General features: G+C 41.2%; 2 protein-coding genes across 2 annotated transcripts in view; one reads left to right on the forward strand and one right to left on the reverse strand.

Moving 5' to 3' along the window:
- LOC133543212 (clusterin-associated protein 1-like) overlaps positions 1-22,381 on the forward strand; it is a 39,005-nt gene extending 16,624 nt beyond the window's left edge. The window contains exons 6-11 of the mRNA XM_061887737.1: positions 6,587-6,720; positions 13,340-13,466; positions 15,390-15,456; positions 17,650-17,748; positions 18,159-18,199; positions 22,017-22,381. Coding sequence (XP_061743721.1) covers positions 6,587-6,720; positions 13,340-13,466; positions 15,390-15,456; positions 17,650-17,748; positions 18,159-18,199; positions 22,017-22,157 — 609 coding nt within the window. The 3' untranslated portion in view covers positions 22,158-22,381. The remainder of the gene's footprint in view (positions 1-6,586; positions 6,721-13,339; positions 13,467-15,389; positions 15,457-17,649; positions 17,749-18,158; positions 18,200-22,016) is intronic.
- dapk2a (death-associated protein kinase 2a) overlaps positions 18,680-23,795 on the reverse strand; it is a 32,207-nt gene continuing 27,091 nt past the window's right edge. The window contains exon 8 of the mRNA XM_061887736.1: positions 18,680-23,018. Within this exon, the coding sequence (XP_061743720.1) occupies positions 22,365-23,018 (654 nt within the window). The 3' untranslated portion in view covers positions 18,680-22,364. The remainder of the gene's footprint in view (positions 23,019-23,795) is intronic.

Genomic DNA, 23,795 nt, shown 5'->3' on the forward strand with positions numbered 1-23,795 from the left:
ATTGCAACACTGAGACTTTATTACAAAACCCGTTTCCATTTGAGTTGCAAAATTGTGTTGGATGTAAATATAAACAGAATACAATGATTTGCAAATCCTTTTCAACCCATATTCAATTGAATACATTACAAAGACAACATATTTGATTTTCAAACTCTTAATTTTTTTTATTTTTTTTCAAATAATAATTAACTTAGAATTCATGGCTGGAACTCGTGCCAAAGTAGTTGGGAAAGGGCATGTTCACCACTGTGTTACATCACCTTTTCTTTCAATAAACGTCTGGGAACTGAGGAAAGTAATTGTTGAAGCTTTGAAATTAGAATTATTTCCCATTCTTTTTTTATGTAGAGCTTCAGTCGTTCAACAGTCTCCGCTGTCGTATTTTACGCTTCATAATGCGCCACACATTTTCGATGGGAGACAGGTCTGGACTGCAGGCGGGCCAGGAAAGGACCCACACTCTTTTTTTACAAAGCTACGCTGTTGTAACACCTGCTGAATGTGGCTTGGCATTGTCTTGCTGAAATAAACAGGGGCGTCCATAAAAAAGAGGGCGCTTAGGTGGCAGCATATGTTGTTCCAAAACCTGTATGTACCTTTCAGCATTAATGGTGCCTTCACAGATGTGTAAGTTACCCATGCCTTGGGCACTAATGCACTAAAATACCACCACAGATGCTGGCTTTTAAAGTTAAAGTTAAATTACCAATGATTGCCACACATACACTAAGTGTGGCAAAATTATTCTCTGCATTTGACCCATCATCGTTGATGAGGGAGGTGAGGGGAGCAGTGGGCAGCAGCAGTGCCGCGCCCGGGGAATCATTTTTGGTGATTTAACCCCCAATTCCAAACCTTAATGCTGAGTGCCAAGCAGGGAGGTAATGGGTCCCATTTGTATAGTCTTTGGTATGACTCAGCCGGAATTTGAACTCACGACCTACCAATCTCAGGTCAGATGCTCTACCCACTAGGCCACTGAGTAGGGGAACTTTTGAACTTTGCATCGATAACAGTCTGGATGGTTCGCTTCCCCTTTGGACCAGATGACACGATGTCGAATATTTCCAAAAACAATTAGAAATGTGGACTCGTCAGACCACAGAACACTTTTCCACTTTGCATCAGTCCATCATAGATGATCTCGGGCACAGAGAAGCCGGCGGCGTTTCTGGATGTTGTTGATAAATGGCTTTCGCTTTGCATAGTAGAGCTTTAACTCGCACTTACAAATGTAGCGACAAACTGTATTTAGTGACAGTGGTTTTCTGAAGTGTTCCTGAGCCCATGTGGTGATATCCTTTAGAGTTTTTGACACAGTGCCGCCTGAGGGATCGAAGGTCACGGTCATTCAATGTTGATTTCCGGCCATGCCACTTGCGTGGAGATTCTCTGAACCTTTTGATGATATTATGGACCGTAGATGTAGAAATCCCTAAATTTCTTGCAATTGTACTTTGAGAAACGTTGTTCTTGAACTGTTTGACTATTTGCTCACGCAGTTGTGGACACAGGGGTGTACCTCGCCTCATAATTCCTTGTGAAAGACTGAGCGTTTTTTGGGAAGCTGTTTTTATACCCAATCATGGCACCCACCTGTTCCCAAATAGCCTGCACACCTGTGGGATGTTCCAAATAAGTGTTTGATGAGCATTCCTTAGCTTTATCAGTATTTATTGCCACCTTTCCCAACTTCTTTGTCACGTGTTGCTGGCATCAAATTCCAAAGTTAATGATTATTTGCAAAAAAAAAAATGTTTATCAGTTTGAACATCAAATATGTTGTCTTTGTAGAAAATTCAACTGAGTATGGGTTAAAAATGATTTGCAAATCATTGTATTCCATTTATATTTACATCTAACACAATTTCCCAACTCATATGGAAACGGGAATTGTATTTGCCGTTGGTGATCCTTTTGATATCCGTTAGCTTCACGCTAGACTGTATATTTTTGTGCCTCCTACTGGAATTAAACAAGCATTCTTACCTGCAAGCTGCTTGCTGCCGTCCTTTGCATCGTGCAAGAGACAACCTCTGCAGACATGCAACCAGATCGTAACACTTACACAATAAATCTTTATAAAAGTCTCCAAAAAGTAGACATAAAAAATAAATAAATAAATAAAAATAGCAAAACATTGACCCAGTGATGTTCAAACCTACCGCTGGTGCAGGGCCCTAAGCAAACTTTGATTTTGGGGCCCTCTATTTCCGCCAATAATATTGATTGTTGATCATTCACACACCTACTATAAACTCATTGCGGCTCTGGCAATGTTGTTTACATTATCCTATTGTCAGCCTAGCATGTCTTTACAAATGACATGTCATTTATAAAGATATGGGGGTGTCATGTCATTTATAAAGATATGGGGGTGGCCCAGTTAAGAACATAAATAATACCAATGAATGAACGAATGATGTCCAGAGTGCCACATATGGTTCCTAATCTTAAAATGTAGAAAACATTCAGTTACAAGAGTGGCCTGGGGTTGAACAGTCCAAGTGATAAAGCTTTGTATTTACAGTAAAAGTTTGAGTTTGAGTTTATTTGGAACATGCAAGCATAAAACATGATACATCACAATTTCCAGTTTCTCTTTTCAACATGTTGGAAAAGGAGTAGGAAGAAGCAGAGCTTATTAAATCCTACCCCTTTTCTGTTACATCACAGTTGCTAAAACTTTTGTTCACTTCCTGTTCTCAATGTATTCACAATATACTCCATAAGTATCAAAATAAAAATAAATAACTGGTGAAGTAAGTTATATTCCATACGTTGAGATAAGTAAGATTTTGAGAATTAAAGAATGGATGGATGAATACATTCAGAAAGTTTATCATGATTCTTCTTTTTTGTACTTTGTAAACACTAAGTTTGAAGAGTTTCTTGAAGTGGATCATATTAGTACATCGTTTGATTTCTATGCTTAATCCATTCCATAATTTAATTCCACATACTGATATACTGAATGTCTTAAGTGTTGTACGTGCGTTCAAATGTTTTAAATTACATTTTTCGCTAAGATTATATTTCTCCTCTTTTGTTGAGAAGAATTGTTGTATATTCTTGGGTAGCAGGTTATAGTTTGCTTTGTGTATAATTTTAACTGTTTGCAATTTCACTATGTCATGGAATTTCAGTATGTTTGATTCAATAAATAAAGGGTTTGTATGTTTTCTATATCCAACATTATGTATTATTCTAACTGATCTTTTTTGTAACACTGTTAGTGAATGAAGTGTACTTTTGTAATTATTTCCCCATATTTCTACACATAGTAACTCAGATATGGTAACACTAGTGAGCAGTAGAGAATATGAAGTGATTTTTGGTCTAGAACAGGGGTAGGGAACCTATGGCTCTAGAGCCAGATGTGGATCTTTTCATGACTGCATCTGGCTCTCAGATAAATCTTAGCTGACATTGCTTAACACGGTAAGTAATGAATAATTCCGCTGGTAATCACAGTGTCAAAAATAACGTTCAAAATATAAAACATTCTCATGCATTTTAATCCATCCATCCGCTTTCTACAGCACCTGTACAAGAAGTCGCATTAATGGTAAGAAGTATTTTATTTATTGCTAGTTAGCTTCAGGGCTTCATAGTGGAAGAGGGGTTAGTGCGTCTGCCTCACAATACAAAGGTCCTGAGTAGTCGTGGGTTCAATCCCGGGCTCGGGATCTTTCTGTGTGGAGTTTGCATGTCCTCCCCGTGAATGCGTGGGTTCCCTCCGGGTACTCCGGCTTCCTCCCACTTCCAAAGACATGCACCTGGGGATAGGTTGATTGGCAACACTAAATTGGCCCTAGTGTGTGAATGTTGTCTGTCTATCTGTGTTGGCCCTGCGATGAGGGGGCGACTTGTCCAGGGTGCACCCCGCCTTCCGCCCGATTGTAGCTGAGATAGGCACCAGTGCCCCTCGCGACCCCAAAGGGAATAAAGCGGCGGGAAATGGATGGATGGATAGCTTCAGAATAACAATGTTATTAATAAGAATAACAGTTATTATTATACTCTAAAAATGTTGGTCTTACTTAAAAATGCACGCATTTAGTTTTATTCAGTCTTAAAAAAAATATTATATGGCTCTCACGGAAATACCTTTTCAAATATTTGGCTTGTATGTCTCTCCAAGCCAAAAAGGTTCCCGACCCTGGTCTAGAACATATTTAGCTTTATTCATTATTGAAGTGTTTCTTGCTTTCATATCATTTATCCATCCACCCATAACTTCTTTAATTTCTTCTTTCAATTCTTCTTTAATTTCTTTAATTTCTTCTTTAAATTCTTCTTAAAATTCATGGAGTATTTTTTGTAGTACCCCTTCTTGATTCACATCATGTCCTGTGTCCAGTCTCAAATCTTGTTCCCAGTTGTGTCCTGTGTCGGCTGACACTGAGTGTTTCGGAATTTCAGTCTCTCCTTTAACTTTTGGCATCGCGGCAGGTCGATGACGTCAGTGCCTTTTGTGTCTTAACGGCAGTTGCTTTAGCGACTTGCGGCACTTATAACTTGTTTGTTTCAACAAATTCATACCTTTCGCCGTTCAGAGATAAATGTGAGGTATCAGCCAGTCAACTTGTATCACTCTGCGACGTTGGAAGCACTTTAAAATGGCTGTAAACTCGCCGTAGCTTTTTGGTTGCTAGGCAACCACTTTGAATTGCGTTAAGACTCTTTTGATTGATTGATTGATTGATACTTCTATTAGTAGATTGCACAGTTCAGTACATATTCCGTACAACTGCCCACTAAATGGTAACACCCGAATAAGTTTTTCAACTTGTTTAAGTCGCGGTCCACGTTAATCAATTCATGGTACAAATATATACTATCTACATATTACAGTCATCACACAAGTTAATCATCATAGTATGTACATTGAATTATTTACATTATTTACAATCCGGGGGGTGGGATGAGGAACTTTGGTTGATATCAGAACTTCAGTCATCAACAATTGCATCAACAGAGAAATGTGGACATTGAAACAGTGTAGGTCTTATTTAGTAGGATATGTACAGCCAGCAGAAAACATAGTGAGTTCAGATAGCATAAGAACAAGTATATACATTAGAAGTACATTTGAGTTGTTTATAATCCGGGGAGATGGGATGTGAATGGAGGAAGGTATTAGTAAAGTGTTGAAGTTGCCTGGAGGTGTTGTTTTAGAGCGGTTTTGAAGGAGGTTAGAGATGCACTTACTTTTATACCTGTTGGGAGTGCATTCCACATTGATGTGGCATAGAGAGAGAATGAGTTAAGACCTTTGTTAGATCGGAATCTGGGTTTAACGTGGTTTGTGGAGCTCCCCCTGGTGTTGTGGTTATGGCGGTCATTTACGTTAAGGAAGTAGTTTGACATGTACTTCGGTATCAAGGAGGTGTAGCGGATTTTATAGACTAGGCTCAGTGCAAGTTGTTTTACTCTGTCCTCCACCCTGGCCAGCCCACTTTGGAGAAGTGGGTTGGATTGTGGTGTGATCTGGGGTGGAGGTCTAAAACAAACCGGACTAGCTTATTCTGGGATGTTTGGAGTCTAGATTTGAGGGTTTTGGAGGTGCTGGGGTACCAGGAGGTGCAAGCGTAATCGAAGAAGGGTTGAATGAGAGTTCCCGCGAGAATCCTCAAGGTGCTTTTGTTGACCAGAGAGGAGATTCTGTAGAGGAATCTCGTTCTTTGGTTGACCTGATGGCTTGCGTCTAACGGCTCTTCCAACTTGTCTTATTTCAGCGTATCAGTGCCTCTACACTGACCGAAATCAGGTCGAAGATGCCAGGTGACTCTCCTGTGGCTGTGATCGCAAATCAGTGGTCAAAATCTTCGGACTTAACAAAAATCCGGTAGCAAAAGCGGGGCCTTTTTGTTTGCGTCCTTTCTCATTGACAGGAAGTGTCATCTCGTCTCATCAGTCTTGCACATATTAGTCTTTAATTACTAGTTTATATTTTTAGTTATTTGTTCATATTTAATGTTTACTTTGTACAAAGAGCGCACAGTCTACTGAAGTTAAAATCCATTGCTTTTGGGGGCCCTAAGCAAGCGTTTAGTTCGCTTATGCCTTGGGCCGCCTCTGTGGATAGTGCCCACTTCATTCTGTGACGTGGGAGCACAATCCTCCATTCACGTCATGTCACAAAAGGGCAATATTCACCACAGAGGTTAAGGCAAACGGGCAACAGTGCATAACTTCTTTCCAAAACCAAAGGGTAACAAAATAAGGATTTCTATATAACACGATTTCGGGCATAACCTCTTTCAGGGATATTTTTTTGGACCTCAACGACCATGTTATCTTTTTCAGTTGCTGTGATAGAAGGGTTAGTACCGCCATGCTTTTATTTCATACTGAAAAGTTTTTGTTTCGCTCTGCTTCTTAATGACGACGTTATCATGACAACGTCAACATAAACCGACCAATTTTTAACATTAACGACCCCTTGCGGCTCAAATTTTATGTGGACACGATTGGGTTGTCATTTTGATGGGTCGTCGACATAAATGGGACCAACCTACTCTGTATTTCTTTGTCTTCATATATTCGCATACGCATAAAGTCTTTGTTCTTTATCAAGGAAAGTGTGGAGAAGACCAAAGTCATGATGAGGAATGTTGTTTCTGATGTAGCCAGTCTGGATGCCAAGAAAGAAAAGAAACAGTTGCAGTTGGAGATGGTCCAGAGGAGACTCCAGACACTGCAAAGTGTGAGGTTGGTTTCACGCTTCCCCTCATCAGATGTAGGAACTGCTTTAGACCATCCATCCATCCATTTTATACTGCTTGTCCCTTTTGGGGTAACGCGGGGTGTGCTGGAGCCTATCTCAGCTGCATTCAAGCGGAAGGTGGCGTACACCCTGGACAAGTTGCCACCTCATCACAGGGCCAACACAGATAGACAGACAACATTCACACTCACATTCACATTCTCTGGCCAATTAGTGTTTCTCAAATAGTGGGTGTCAGTGGTGAGGTTGCGTTTGTGAGCAGCAGAGAAGATTTTTATGATTCAATTCATTGGAATTTTTAAAAATGTTTGTCCTGCCACTCTGACAAATTATATTGTTGAGATTTTTTTGATAGGGCAGTTGACCAATTCCACTGTTTAGATTTTGGGGAGCAGTGCAAAAAAGATTTGCTCCACGAAGGTTAAGACAGGACAAAACGAGACGCAAAAGTAGAGGAGAGAAGGGAAGTATCCGCCTTTGATGAGAGCCAGAAAGAAAGATTATTTGTGTTTACAATCTGGATCAGGGGTTGGGAACCTTTTTGGCTGAGAGAGCCATGAAAGCCAAATATTTAAAATGTATTACCGTGACAGCCATGTCATATTTTTTAACACTGAATACAACTAAATGCGTGCATTTTTTAAGTAAGACCAACATTTTTAGAGTATAATAAGTAGGGGTGTTGGAAAAAATCGATTTGAATACAAATCGAATCGAATACGTTGTGCGACTCAGAATCGATTCTCATTTTATCCATCCATCCATCCATCCATCTTCTTCCGCTTATCCGAGGTCGGGTCGCGGGGGCAGCAGCCTAAGCAGGGAAGCCCAGACTTCCCTCTCCCCAGCCACTTCGTCTAACTCTTCCCGGGGGATCCCGAGGCGTTCCCAGAACAGCCGGGAGACATAGTCTTCCCAACGTGTCCTGGGTCTTCCCCGTGGCCTCCTACCGGTTGGACGTGCCCTAAACACCTCCCTCGGGAGGCGTTTGGGTGGCATCCTGACCAGATGCCCGAACCACCTCATCTGGCTCCTCTCGATGTGAAGGAGCAGCGGCTTTACTTTGAGTTCCTCCCGGATGGCAGAGCTTCTCACCCTATCTCTAAGGGAGAGCCCCGCCACACGGCGGAGGAAACTCATTTCGGCCGCTTGTACCCGTGATCTTATCCTTTCGGTCATGACCCAAAGCTCATGACCATAGGTGAGGATGGGAACGTAGATCGACCGGTAAATTGAGAGCTTTGCCTTCCGGCTCAGATCCTTCTTCACCACAACAGATCGGTACAACGTCCGCATTACTGAAGACGCCGCACCGATCCGCCTGTCGATCTCACGATCCACTCTTCCCCCACTCGTGGGCAAGACTCCTAGGTACTTGAACTCCTCCACTTGGGGCAGGGTCTCCTCCCCTACCCGGAGATGGCACTCCACCCTTTTCCGGGAGAGAACCATGGACTCGGATTTGGAGGTGCTGATTCTCATTCCGGCCGCTTCACACTCGGCTGCGAACCGATCCAGTGAGAGCTGAAGATCCCGGCCAGATGAAGCCAACAGGACCACATCGTCTGCAAAAAGCAGAGACCTAATCCCACGGCCACCAAACCGGAACCCCTCAACGCCTTGACTGCGCCTAGAAATTCTGTCCATAAAAGTTATGAACAGAATCGGTGACAAAGGACAGCCTTGGCGGAGTCCAACCCTCACTGGAAACGTGTCCGACTTACTGCCAGCAATGCGGACCAAGCTCTGACACTGATCGTACAGGGATCGGACTGCCATAATAAGACAGTCCGATACCCCATACTCTCTGAGCACTCCCCACAGAACTTCCCGAGGGACACGGTCGAATGCCTTCTCCAAGTCCACAAAGCACATGTAGACTGGTTGGGCAAACTCCCATGCACCCTCAAGAACCCTGCCGAGAGTATAGAGCTGGTCCACAGTTCCACGACCAGGACGAAAACCACACTGTTCCTCCTGAATCTGAGGTTCGACTATCCGGCGTAGTCTCCTCTCCAGTACACCTGAATAAACCTTACCGGGAAGGCTGAGGAGTGTGATCCCACGATAGTTGGAACACACCCTCCGGTCCCCCTTCTTAAAGAGAGGGACCACCACCCCGGTCTGCCAATCCAGAGGTACCGCCCCCGATGTCCACGCGATGCTGCAGAGTCTTGTCAACCAAGACAGCCCCACAGTATCCAGAGCCTTAAGGAACTCTGGGCGGATCTCATCCACCCCTGGGGCCTTGCCACCGAGGAGCTTTTTAACTACCTCAGCAACCTCAGCCCCAGAAATAGGAGAGTCTACCACAGATTCCCCAGGCACTGCTTCCTCATAGGAAGATGTGTTGGTGGGATTGAGGAGATCTTCAAAGTATTCTTTCCACCTATCCACAACATCCGCAGTTGAGGTCAGCAGAACACCATCCTCAACATACACGGTGTTGACAGTGCACTGCTTCCCCTTCCTGAGGCGGCGGATGGTGGTCCAGAATCGCTTCGAAGCCATCCGGAAGTCATTTTCCATGGCTTCCCCAAACTCTTCCCATGTCCGAGTTTTTGCCTCTGTGACCGCTGAGGCTGCACACCGCTTGGCCTGTCGGTACCTGTCCACTGCCTCTGGAGTCCTATGAGCCAAAAGAACCCGGTAGGACTCCTTCTTCAGCTTGACGGCATCCCTCACCGCTGGTGTCCACCAGCGGGTTCTAGGATTACCGCCACGACAAGCACCAACTACCTTGCGGCCACAGCTCCGATCAGCCGCCTCGACAATAGAGGTGCGGAACAAGGTCCACTCGGACTCAATGTCCAGCACCTCCCTCGTGACATGTTCAAAGTTCCTCCGGAGGTGGGAATTGAAACTTTCTCTGACAGGAGACTCTGCCAGACGTTCCCAGCAAACCCTCACAATGCGTTTGGGCCTGCCAGGTCTTTCCGGCATCCTCCCCCACCATTGCAGCCAACTCACCACCAGGTGGTGATCGGTAGAAAGCTCCGCCCCTCTCTTTACCCGAGTGTCCAAAACATGAGGCCGCAAATCCGATGACACAACTACAAAGTCGATCATGGAACTGCGGCCTTGGGTGTCCTGGTGCCAAGTGCACATATGGACACCCTTATGTTTGAACATGGTGTTTGTTATGGACAAACTGTGACGAGCACAGAAGTCCAATAACAAAACACCACTCGGGTTCAGATCCGGGCGACCATTCTCCAGGTTTCACTGTCGTTACCAACATGAGCGTTGAAGTCCCCCAGCAGAACAAGGGAATCACCCGGGGGAGCACTCTCCAGTACTCCCTCGAGTGTACCCAAAAAGGCTGGGTATTCTGAACTGTTGTTTGGTGCGTAAGCGCAAACAACAGTCAGGACCCGTCCCCCCACCCGAAGGCGGAGGGAGGCTACCCTTTCGTCCACTGGGTTGAACTCCAACGTGCAGGCTTTAAGCCGGGGGGAAACCAGAATTGCCGCCCCAGCCCGTCGCCTCTCACTGCCAGCCAAGCCAGAGTGAAAGAGAGTCCAGCCCCTTTCAAGAGAAGTGGTTCCAGAGCCCTTGCTGTGTGTCGAAGTGAGTCCGACTACATCCAGCCGGAATTTCTCTACTTCGCGCACTAGCTCAGGCTCCTTTCCCCCCAGTGAGGTGACGTTCCACGTCCCAAGAGCGAGCCTATGTAGCCAAGGATCGGACCGCCAAGTGCCCCAGCTTTCGGCTGCCGCCCAGCTCACAATGCACCCGACCTCTATGGCCCCTGCTATGGGTGGTGAGCCCATTGGAGGGGGGACCCACGTTGCCTCTTCGGGCTGTGCCCGGCCGGGCCCCGTGGGTACAGGCCCGGCCACCAGGCGCTCGCCATCGTGCCCCAACTCCGGGCCTGGCTCCAGAAGGGGGCCCCGGTGACCCGCGTCCGGGCGAGGGAAATCTGGGTCCTTTGTTTTTACTTTTCATAGAGGTTTTCGAGCTGCTCTTTGTCTGGTCCCTCACCTAAGACCAGTTTGCCTTGGGAGACCCTACCAGGGGGCTTAAATTTAAATTTAAATTTAAATTAAAAAAAAAAAATTGATTTAAAAAATATATATATTATTATAATTTTTTTTTTAATCAATCCAATAAAACAATACACAGCAATACCATAACAATGCAATCCAATTCCAAAACCAAACCTGACCCAGCAACACTCAGAACTGCAATAAAGACACAAACACGACACAGAACAAGCCAAAAGTAGTGAAACAAAAATGAATATTATCAACAACAGTATCAATATTAGTTATAATTTCAGCAGAGCAGTGATTAAAAATCCATCATTGACATTATCATTAGACATTTATAAAAATAAAAAAAAGAACAACACTGTCGGAGTGGCTTACACTTGCATCGCATCTCATAAGCTTGACAACACACTGTGTCCAAAGTTTTCACTAAGATAAAATAGGTCATATTTTTGGTTCGTTTAATAGTTAAAACAAATTTACATTATTGCAATCAGTTGATAAAACATTGTCCTTTACAATTATAAAAGTTTAAAAAAATATATATACTACTCTGCTAGCATGTCAGCAGACTGGGGTAGATCCTGCTGAAATCCTATGTATTGAATGAATACAGAATCGTTTTGAATCAGAAAAATATCGTTTTTGAATCGAGAATCGAATCGAATCAAAAAAATCGATATAGTATCGAATCGTGAACCCAAGAATCGATATTGAATCGAATCGTGGGACACCCAAAGATTCACAGCCCTAATAATAAGTCTCTAATTCTTTTGAATAACATTGTTATTTTTGAACAGGTGCGGTAGAAAATGGATGGATGGATTAAAATGCATGAGAATGTTTTGTATTTTGATCGTTACTTTTAACATCATTACCAGTGGAATTATCCATTACTTATCGAGTTAAGCAATGTCAGCTAAGATTTATTTGAGAGACAGATGCAGTCATCAAAAGACCCACATCTGGCTCTAGAGCCATAAGTTCCCTACCCCTGCTCTTGGTGGAAGCAGTGCTCAATTTAATCATCATGCTATCTGTTCTACCCAGTAAAAGTAGTAAGCACACAGGAACATTTGGACAGAACTAAATAAGGCGAAGAATCAGTAACTAACGAACTGACTGACTAACAAATGGCAATGATTACTGGCGGCTGTAAAGACTGCAAGTATCCTTGTTTACAAATTAAAGACAGATAAAATACATTTTGAAGCTTCTTGTAGTAATGCAACATAAAGCAATTGTAATAGAAATTAAAGAAAATATAACAAACAGTATATATTTCAAAATAATTTCCTGGAACAAATACGTAGAGACGATGCTTATGAAGGCGCAAACAACACAAAGCGAACAAGAAGTTTTAATGTGCAGCAGGACTGAGAAGAAATATAACTAGATAGGGCTGTGCAGTTGGTTGTTATTAGCTTAAAATATATTTAAGAAATACATTTCTGAAATATGTTATTCTCTGTGTGGTTTCGGTGGCGAGTTCTTGTCATTTAGTGTTGACAATGTGTCCTGCAGCCAAAGCAGCTAAGAACCAATGTTCTGGACAGTAGAGTTGTGAAATACTACATATTTTGGTGTCATTTTGGTATAAACCAGGGGTCTCAAACTTAATTCACCTGGGGCCCACTGGATGAAGAGTCCAGGAGAGGCTGCGCCGCAGGAAAAGATTGCTTAAAAAAATGTTGCATACTCCTCAGCATGTCCAGTTGTATAATGACGTTTCAAATTGTATCCCTTGTGCACCGCAACTTTTTCTGTGGAAATAAGACACGTCGGGGTGCCGCAGTGTTCAATAAAGAAATATTCCATCTCCCATTTTTCCTGGAATTGTCTTTGCTCATCACTAACCTTTCTCTTAACTGCAGGCTTTGAAAAAGACATGTTTGGAGTTGTGTAATATATTTGTATTTAGCCCACGCACGGAGAATATTGTTTTTTCCGCAATGTGTGTCGTTCCGCTTTTCCTCCCTAGGGCAACACGGCGGTCGGTGGGTAATATTAAATAATAAAGTACCAGGATAGCGAGCGCAAAAAAGTGACTGCCCCCGGAGTATTATCCGGCGTCATATAGAAATATATGTAGTGTTCATCGTGTGAGGCAATGCAAATTATACAATAAAAAAACAAAATAACGGTCTTAATTGGTCCAGGTTATCGGGGACTGTTATTACTGACGGACAGGTGTTGCACTGTGACTGCAGCCAGGCACGTAAGAAAACCCTCGTCTCCATGGCAACGTCTCTGTCGCTTTCACTCATTTGCCGCTTTTCCACTAACGCAGGGGTAGGCAACCCAGAATGTTGAAAGAGCCATTTTGGACGCAAATAACACAATGCTGTCAAGCGCCATTCATATAAAACTCGCGGGCGGCACTAACATTAAACTTTCATGTTAAAGTGGGGCCCGCAAAATAACGTCTCGCGGGCCGCGTGTCAGAACCCTGGTACAAACACAGAGCCAGTATTGCAGAAGCCAATAGACCGCCATCGGTACCTGCAATACTGGATCTGCCAACTGTGATTTCCTGTGAGGCTGAAGGATGAGCAGTAAAAAAAGGAAGAATGGATGTCTTTTACCAAGATGTCTTTTGTTGATCGGTCAGGCCGTTGTTTATGGATGAATACGAGCAGATCGAGGAGCAGCTGGAGGAGCAATACAAGATGCAGGTGGAAAACTTTTCCAACTTTTATTTTCTTGAGTCTCAGCGGGAAAAACATCTCAGACAAGAGGTATGTGACTCTGAAATCCTACTACACTATTTAAGCAACAAATTGTTAACATTTCTGAGACACCGGAAGAAAATCGGAAAGTTGATATGATCTCAAAGAGTTGTTTCTCAATTTGCGCTCTTCTGTATTTACACCAGGTTTTTTGAGTGTTAAAGTACATACACATATACAAGTGTGGTATAGTGCGATAGACCCATAGACACTTAAAATCCTCAATCACTGCCATCTTTGCTGCACAGCGGAAAGAAGGGAAAAACTGGAATTAATGGAGGCTGAGAAACCACCCGTACTGGCGGAAAGTAATGAACAGAAGTACAAGCTGATATGCCACCAGTATGTGTAATGATAGTAATACATTTTGAACAATATTTTTCAAATGGCAACTTTATGGCTTTAGGAAACTCTAAAATAAATCAAGAATAAACATTAGATCAAGCAGAGTAAAAACAAATATGAGCTCTATCAGCTCTGAAGAAAAAAAATATGGAATCAGTCTGTACATCCATCCATTTTCTAACTTTTGTTCTTTTTTGGGGGTCGCTGGAGCCTATCTCAGCTGGATTCTGGCGGAAGGTAGTGTCCACCCTGGACAAGTCAGGACCTTCGTATTGTGAGGCACATGCACTAACCCCCCTGTCCACCAGGCTGCCCAGCTAATAAAATATTAGACCAAAATTATAATTAAAAAATCAGTTATTGTCCTCAAGCATTCACGTGTTAAGCAGCTGATATTGATGATACCTCAAAAGTACCTCCAGAATATGACCTGATGGTGCAGGGCAACACCAGGTACCCCTGTAGTTGTTCTACATCATAGGTGTCAAATTCTGGCCCGCGGGACAAAATTGGCCCGCCATGTAATTTCATTTGGCCCTTGAGGCAATATCAAATCAACATTAGAGCTGGCCTGCCGGTGTTATTCAGCGGTCCCGCTGTAACACCGCATTCACCAATTTCCCGGGAGACTCATGAATTTCAGTGCCCCTCCCGAAAATCTCCCGGTGCAACCATTCTCCCGAATTCCACCCGGACAACAATAATAGCGGTGTGCCTTAAAGGCACTGCCTTTAGCGTCCCCTACAACCTGTCAAGTCTGTTTTTCCTCCGGCCCAGTCACATAATATATGTGGCTTATACACACATGTAAGTAAATACAAGGCATACTTGATCAACAGCATACAGGTCACACTGAGGGTGGCCATATAAAGAACTTTAACACTGTTACAAATATGCGCCACACTGTGAACCCACACCAAACAAGAATGACCAACACATTTCGGGAGAACATCCGCACCGTAACACAACAGAACAAATACCCAGAACCCCTTGCAGCACTAACTCTTCCGGACCGCTACAATATACATCCCCTCCTTGCTACCAACAAACCACGCCCCCCTAAGCCCACCCACCTGAGCCCTGACATTAACTGAGCAGTAAAAAGGCCTGAATGGTTGATTTATTCATTATTTCATTTTCAAATGTATTAGCCTCTGGAAAAAGTCAATGTTAATATTTACCTCAGAAGGCTGCAAATACAAAAGAGGCATTCAATTTTTATATAAATTTGATTTGATATGCCATTGATATTTTTTAATTTTTATTATTATTATTATTTTAAACTCAATTTTGCATGTCACCATGACGTTATATAAAGCCTTGCTTGTTCAATATTCAATGAAAAACTTTTTTGGGTCCCTATTAAAAGATGAATTTGTTCAACCTCGGCTCGCGGCTTTGTTCAGTTTTAAATTTTGGCCCACTCTGTATTTGAGTTTGACACCCCTGTTCTACATTTTTATTTAAAGCCGTCAAATTGTTTGAATATATGCGGATGAAACAACAAATATAAAGAATCAACAGAAAAGCTGCTTGGTGTTAACTCACTTGGTTTCCTTTTTTCTTATAATTTGGCTCCCGTGGTAGGAGGAAAACACTCGAAAGAGGATGGTGCAGCAAATCAAGGAGAAGGATGGCGATTATATGAGTTCATGTGAGACAAATACACGCATGCACGCACACACAAAACCCTTTTAGAAACCACTCAACGCTCACATTTTTGCAGATATTTCATTGTACATTTTCATAAGACAACACTGAAGAAATGACACGTTAGTACAATATAAGGTCAGTGCACAGCTTGTTGACAGTGTAAAATTACTGTCCTCTCAAAATAACTCAGCATACAACCTCTACTGTCTTCACTGCCGGCAACAAAAGTGATTACACACTTATGTGAAAATGTCCAAATCCTGAGACTCTTTAGTGCTTTTTAGTAATAGAATTTGGTGCTACTTGACCCCATTAGAGCATGTGCAGGGCATCTTCAAAATGAAGTTAACTCTGTATTGCCATCATGGAGGAATGGATGAGGACTACCACTCCATGTCTAAAAGAGTTAAGTCAACGCTGGAAAATAACGAAACAAATAATAATGGCTCTACAACAAATATTTGAAATTTGGCCCAATTTATACATTTTCCCTTAGTTTTGGTTGCCAGTGGTTGAAACATTAATGGCTATGTGTTAACCTTTTTGATATATTTGTTATACATGTTGTACACTGACTACTTTATATGGTATTAAAGTGTATTATTTCAGTGTTGTCCCATGAAAATATATAATAAGATATTGGCAGAAATGTGAGAACGTACCCATTTTTGTGAAATACTGTATACAGAATCTCTCTGTGTCTGTCTTTATTAAAACTGTCAAAGCTAAGGCAATTAATCACAAACAAATATTGCATTAATCATGTATAAACGCAAATTCACCGCAAAGTTATTATCCAAAACCTTTACCTGGTTGATCCTGCTAGTAACATATGCTTGTTTCAAAGAATAAGCCATGCAAAGTGTAAGTACACACAGACTGTAGAGACTGTGCTATATATAGATCTTATTGCCAGTAATTTTTCAAAATGTGCACTTATGTGAAAAATGTGCATTTTCCTTCCAAATTTTGAGCAAATAAATAATGTGCATTCAGGTAAATTGTTTACCATTTGACACTCTGAAAATCTCCGGGTTGGGGAGCTCCTCCAAGTGGAGGAGTTCAAGTACCTCGGAGTCTTGTTCACAAGTGAGGGAAGAGTGGAATGTGAGATCGAAAGGCGGATCGGTGCAGTCACTTCAGTAATGCGGACGCTGTATCGATCCTTTGTGGTGTAGAAGGAGCTGAGCCGGAAATCAAAGCTCTCAATTTACCGGTCGATCCACGTTCCCATCCTCACCTATGGTCATGAGCTTTGGGTTATGACCGAAAGGACAAGATCACGGGTACAAGTGGCCAAAATGAGTTTCCTCTGCCGGGTGGCGGGACTCTCTCCCTTAGAGATAGGGTGAGAAGCTCTGCCATCCAGGAGGAGCTCAATGTAAAGCCGCTGCTCCTCCACATCGAGAGGAGCCAGATGAGGTGGTTCGGGCCTCTTGTCAGGATTCCACCCGAGGTGTTTAGGGCACGTCCAACCAATAGGAGGCCACGGGGAAGACCCAGGACACGTTGGGAAGAGTATGTCTCCCGGCTGGCCTGGGAACGCCTCGGGAAGAGCTGGACAAAGTGGCTGGGGAGAGGAAAGTCTGGGCTTCCCTACTTAGGCTGCTGCCCCCGTGACCTGACCTCGGATAAGTGGAAGAAGATGGATGGATGGATGAATGGCATTCTGAAAATAAAACTGCATTTGCATGAAAATATTATATATTCAGATGATGAAAGCAAGTATTTAAATGTGACTATTTAAAGATAAAAAGATAATGATAATATATTGTAAAACTAATACTTTGACAGCACTAGTATATATTTATATATTTGTATGTATGTTAATATATATATATATATATATATATATATATATATATACATACATACACACATGTATGTATATATATATATATATATATATATATATATATATATATATGTGTGTGTATGTATATATACTGTATATATATATACGTGTGTATATATACACACACACACACACATATATACATTTACATATACACACACCCACACATTTATACATAAATATACATATATATACACACACACACACATACGTATACATAAATATACATATACACGCACACACACATGTACGTAAATATACATATACACGCACACATGTATAATTTGTGATATATGTCTTATATTTATGTCCTACATACATACAATATATGTCTTACAGTTAATGAGGAAGATACTGTTGAGGAAAAAAGCCAGGATGGTGAGACGGAAGGATGTCAAATGTCTGATCAACAGCTCCCTCTTAATGACATCATAGCAGGTAAATTAACCAAGTAATTAACTTCAGTAGCTTGTTTTCTATTTTTCTTACATTAGTGAGTTTACTGCTCTGCTGGCTTGTTATGCCTCAAACCAACAATATACCTTAGGTGGCACAAAAAAGTCACTCACAAAGTGAAGCAGTCGAACCCTCACTTTTCAGGAATTATTTTTACTACATCGTAAAGGTGCAGATGGCGGTAGGTTCCAAATTAAAACGTTTTCAAACAAAAGGACGAATACTTTTCAGTCATATCCGATTTTTACAACATCCTTGACAAGATAATAATAGCTATACTAATTAAAAACTTGCTGAAACGTTTGCAAAATACTGGACATTTCTAAATGCATCCTCCATAATGTAACATGACCTTACTGTGTCTTCATGCATTTTGATGTCTTTGAATCCAGGAACGACCATCGCAAACATGCTGGCTGGTGACTCTGATGAGGTAAACTGATAGAAATATTTAACACACACAATTCAGGGTTGGATGAACAATATTTAGCGCTCCATGGCTTGTCTTGTCAAGAAAACCCAGGATTTGGAAATGTGTTCAAATTTGTCACGCGGAAGAACCTTTTTGTACTTTCCATGTTACCATACAGACCCCAAGAAATAGATGACCCCGAAAAGGCCTCTCTTTTTCAAGACTTGCTTTTTGACAAATATTTTTAAAGACAAAATCAAAGACAACATTGACACTTTTCAATATAATTTTTTCCCAATAAAATTTTAGCCATATTTTATGAACCATGTTCTATTACCGGTGCTCATAACTCCGTTGGTAAGGCAATCTTCCCACTTGTGCTTCGGAGCTCTGGGCTGGGTCACAAATTAAAACAATTATTGTCATGGTACATTTGCTTTATTTAGGAATGCACACTTCCTGTGATATCTTAGAATCTGCACTCAAAAAAAGAGAAACATCTTCAGTTTTGTTGGCTTTATTTACAGACATAACACTTTCAATGCTATGCAAAACTCCCCACTGTATACTTTAAAGTGCTCTGCAGGCGATACACTACTGCAATCTAATGTCTTGGAATTGCAAATGCATGCAAATATAATACTTGAGAGTGTCAGAAGTGTAAGAAAACAGCATGTAAAAATTACCGTGACTTGATTAACGTGGACCCCGACTTAAACAAGTTGAAAAAGGGACGGCATGGCGCAGTGGGAAAGTGGCCGTGCGCAACCCGAGGGTCCCTGGTTCAAATCCCACCTAGTACCAACCTCGTCACGTCCGTTGTGTCCTGAGCAAGACACTTCACCCTTGCTCCTGATGGGTGCTGGTTGGCGCCTTGCATGGCAGCTCCCTCCATCAGTGTGTGAATGTGTGTGTGAATGGGTAAATGTGGAAGTAGTGTCAAAGCGCTTTGAGTACCTTGAAGGTAGAAAAGCGCTATACAAGTACAACCCATTTATCATTTAAAAACTTATTCGGGTGTTACCATTTAGTGGTCAATTGTACGGAATATGTACTGTTCCATGCAATCTACTAATAAAAGTTTCAATCGATCAATCAAAATTGGGTATCATAAGCTCTGTGTAAATAATTATATAATGATAATTTAATTTCGATTTTTTTATTATAGAATTAACATTTATTACCACATCAACACACACAAAGTTACCGAAAATTGGTATAGCGTCCTGGTATCGATTCCCAGGTACCAGTAGTTTTTACTGTATCGTTTCAAATGTGAAAGATATCCATACCTAGTGACACCGCAACTTTGTTTATATTCCAATACCAATCCGATTTTTTCTCCTTTTTTTCTTGTAATAATACATTTGCATGCGTGTACTTTGTTTATTATGGTGTTTAAAAAACAACATGTTCACTCTGTGCAACATAACATATATTTCAATCAATCAATCAATGTTTATTAATATAGCCCTAAATCACAAGTGTCCCAAAGGGCTGCACAAACCACAACGACATCCTCGGTACAGAGCCCACATAAGGGCAAGGAAAAACTCACACCTAGTCGGAGGTCGGTGACAGTGACAATGATGACTATGAGAAACCTTGGAGAGGACCGCATATGTGGGCACCAGGAGGGGGGGGTTGATCTTCTGCCACCCCGTGAGTCACAAAAGAGACTTTTTCTCGATGACAGATGACAACAGCGCTAGACTAATTGACCTTGTACTCTAGTTTGTATTGTAGCCGCTGCGTCTCTGCTGACGGCATATCACGTAGCGTTGAATGGAACATTTTTTTATGTGAATGTTGCGGCTTCTGGGTCAGATCAAAGGGATATTTTTTTTTCCCTGTGATATTTTATTTCAGTAAATTCTGGCCGAATCGATACGGATTGGATCTCATAAAAACAAAACAGTTTGTCAAAACTCAAAGTCCTCCAAAACATCCAGAGAGTAGCAGGGTGGGTGTCTGACTGAAGTCTATCTCGGCTACAGTCAGGCGGAAGGCGGCGTACACCCTGGACAGGTCGCCATCTGAGTGCAGTGCCAACACAGATGGACAGACAAACCATTCACACTCAACGAGTATTGTCCCAGGTACCAAAATGTATTTTGATACTTTTTGGTACTTTCCAAATACTGTTTTAAATATAAGGGACCACAAAAAATGGCATCATCGACTTTATTTTAACAAAAAAAATCTTACGGTACATTAAACACATGTTTCTTATTACATCAAAGAAGAATTTTGTCCTTAAATAAAATAGTAAACATACTAGACAACTTGTCTTTTAGTCGTAAGTAAGCCAACAAAGGCTCCTAATTTGTCTGCTGACATATGCAGTAACATATTGTGTCATTACTCATTCTATTGTATTGTCGAAATTATTAAGGACAAGTGGTAGAAAATATATTATTAATCTACTTGTTTATTTACTGTTAATATCTGCTTACTTTTTTAACATGCTCTATCTACACTTCCGTTAAAATGTAAAATTCCCTTATTATTCTTTGGATACTTTACAATATTATTTTTAGATGATACCATAGATTTAGCTATCGATCAGGTACCAAGTAGTTACAGGATCATACATTTGTCATATTCAAAGTCCTCATCTGTCCAAGGACGTATTTCGTGAGTTTATAAACATAATACAAATTAAAAAGTTTAAAAATATGGATGTAATCATACTAGTGTCGACTAGGAACGCTCTTGTATTTGGTATCATTACAGTGGATGTTAGATGTAGATCCACTGTTTGTTTGCTTACTACCTAATGAGAAGTTGTCTAGTATGTTCACTATATTAAGGGCAAAATTATTTTTTTGATTGCAATAAGAAACATTTGTTTAATGTACCGATCATATGTTAAAATAAAGCCAAAAAAGCAATTTTTTGTGGTCCCCTTTATTTCGAAAATGATCAAAATACATTTTGTTACCGGTAAAATAAGAGCACATTTACAAGGAGGAGAATCTTGTTTTAACTGCCCGTGTGTGTGATGGCGAACAATGAAAACCTAAGCTTGTTTGTAAATAACTTAATGTTTAATCGTTAAATAAGGTTTAAAAAGGCGATATAATGTTACACATTGATAATTGACCACCAGGAAAGTCAATTATAGGCAACATCTCATCCGATCTGTTTTACAAAGTTTAACATCTATGTCATTTGTGAAAAATATAATAATTTATTTTCTTAAACCACTTTTGGTAACACATGCCACTTTCAGTGACGGCTCTGTTTTATTTATTTTATATTATTTGCCGAGTTTAAGTGCAGCATTCAAAAATTATTTCTCAGAAAGGTGTTTTTTTTAAATTATATTTAGCTTTAGCACTTTATATGGACCTGATATTTTATTTTAGTAAAGACCACAGACTGCATCTAAAAAACAACGAATTATACAGCATTTTTTTGGGGGGGTTTATACATCTCTTTACAATAATGTAATTCATTTGAATGAAAATACCTCAAATTGGTGGCATTGTCAGCATTTAAAAAAAATTTTATTAATTCATTACGGATAATAATTTAATGTCTCATTTTCTTAATCGCTCAATAGCACTAAAAACAATACTGTATATTGGGGTCAGTACGGTATCCGTGGTGGTGTAATGCTATGCTTCTGCCTTAGGGTATGGGTTAAATTCCCATGTAAGGAAGGGCCTTTGGCATAAAAGCTAAGTCAAAACCATAGCTGTGAAGAAAGCTCGCTGTGGTGACCCTTATCATAAAAAGATAAAAATTGGGTTTGAAAGAGTACATATGACCAAATTCATAAATTAACATGCTTTATAGATACATTATCTACTTGTATATACTTTTTTTTCAGTCAGAAGACAGTGATAGAGATGAAGAAGATGAGGGCACGGAAATGGAGGGCTTTTTGAAGGGCACAGAGACCATGAGGCCTCACACTTCCAGGGGAGGCATGAAACACCCTCTGCTGGCAAAGAGTGATGATGACTTTTGAATAAAGAATACACATTTTAAAGTGACTAACCCTAACTTACAAAACCCCATTTACTAGAAAAGTGTGACAATACAAAGTCCTTACTCTAATCCGAACCCCCAACCAGCCTTGATCCACATTAAACCCTCTTCTGAAAAAGAGTACACACATTCAAAGTCCAAACTCTTTACCCTAAATTGCACAGTTACCCTTTCTAGACTTTTCATTTTACCTTTGCTGTCCAGTTTCAGTTAGGTCCAGGTTGATCCCAGACAGCAGTTCTCCTCCGCAAGAGGGGTTCAGCAACTCTTTCAGGGCTTCATTTAATTCATTGTTGAAAACAGAGCTGAAGTTGCCATTGGGGAAACCACCACCTCCGTCCACGGGACATGAACCCATCTCCTCCTGCACCCATTTCAACTCATTGCTGAGCTCCAGGCGGAGTGCATCAAAGTGCCTCTGTCTTTCTTGGTAGCGGCTGTTGACGCTACTGAGGTTGGAGCTAAAAGACTGCATGTCATCCTGAAGACTCCTCTTCAAGGCCTCCAGTTTACGGAACTCGTAACGGATTTGTGAGAACTCATGACGCGCCCCCTCACTCTCCTCCTTGTACCAGGCCTCTTTCTCATTATATATAGAGACCATGGCATCGATATCTTCTTGCAGAGAATCATGGGACGCGGCCAAGCTGATAAACAACCGTTCCATATGATCGATGTCCTCAACCACTTTGGCAAAGCGCTCAAAATTGACGTAGGTGTTGTTAGGCGGCATGCTTGAGTGGGACTTTATTGTGTACTCCCTCAGGCGCTTGGTCTTAAGCTGGCGCCTCTCTCTCTTCCGAATCTCTTTACCTTTATTTTCCTCTTTGTGCTCATTAGGCTGCAAGATTCAAACAATACATAGTTAATACAGTATATGTTTAAAGTGGCCCTGATACAGAATCCATAAAATGTATGTGCCATATTTCAAACCATGCCAATCATGGTACTTTGGGCCTGATCCACTCAAAACACGTGCAAAATAAAGCTCATGCGTCAACTATTGTGCCTCTTAATTGAGCAAAATAGCAAGCGCAATACATTTAGGGCAGGCCTGGGCAATTATTTTGACTCAGAGGCCAAATTTTGAGAAAAAAAATGCCTGGGGGCCGGAATATATATTTTTAGGAACACTAATATAATACCTCATAATTATGTTTTATTGAATGCTAAAAACACTAAAAAACGGAATGGAATGTTTTATTTTCTACTGAGTGAGACACCCAGAATGTACATGAAAATAAAGAATTTGGGATTTACAAATTACAATTTACAACAACTGTATGAAGGATAAAACACTGAATATTGACAAAATATGAACGTCTCACCCTCTCTCAATCGACATCCTTAACAATCAAGCGAAACGGAGTGAAATACAAAGGTGAAGGGTAAAAATAAAAACACTTACGATCTGATAGATCACTTAGCATTAGAAGTTTGCTGTAAAAATCTCCTTCCGCGTCTGTCCCTGCATTTCAAGCTGGCCGCTCTGGAAACACTGTGGAAACGCTCCCCACCCACACTGCTTGGTGCCTCGTCTGCGCTGCTGTGACTTAGATTACCATAGTAACTAATTAGATTAACATAGTAACTAGTATATCATGCAGAAGCGCAGATT

The sequence above is a fragment of the Nerophis ophidion genome, linkage group LG25 (assembly GCF_033978795.1).
Source record: "Nerophis ophidion isolate RoL-2023_Sa linkage group LG25, RoL_Noph_v1.0, whole genome shotgun sequence".
Classification (NCBI taxonomy): domain Eukaryota; kingdom Metazoa; phylum Chordata; class Actinopteri; order Syngnathiformes; family Syngnathidae; genus Nerophis; species Nerophis ophidion.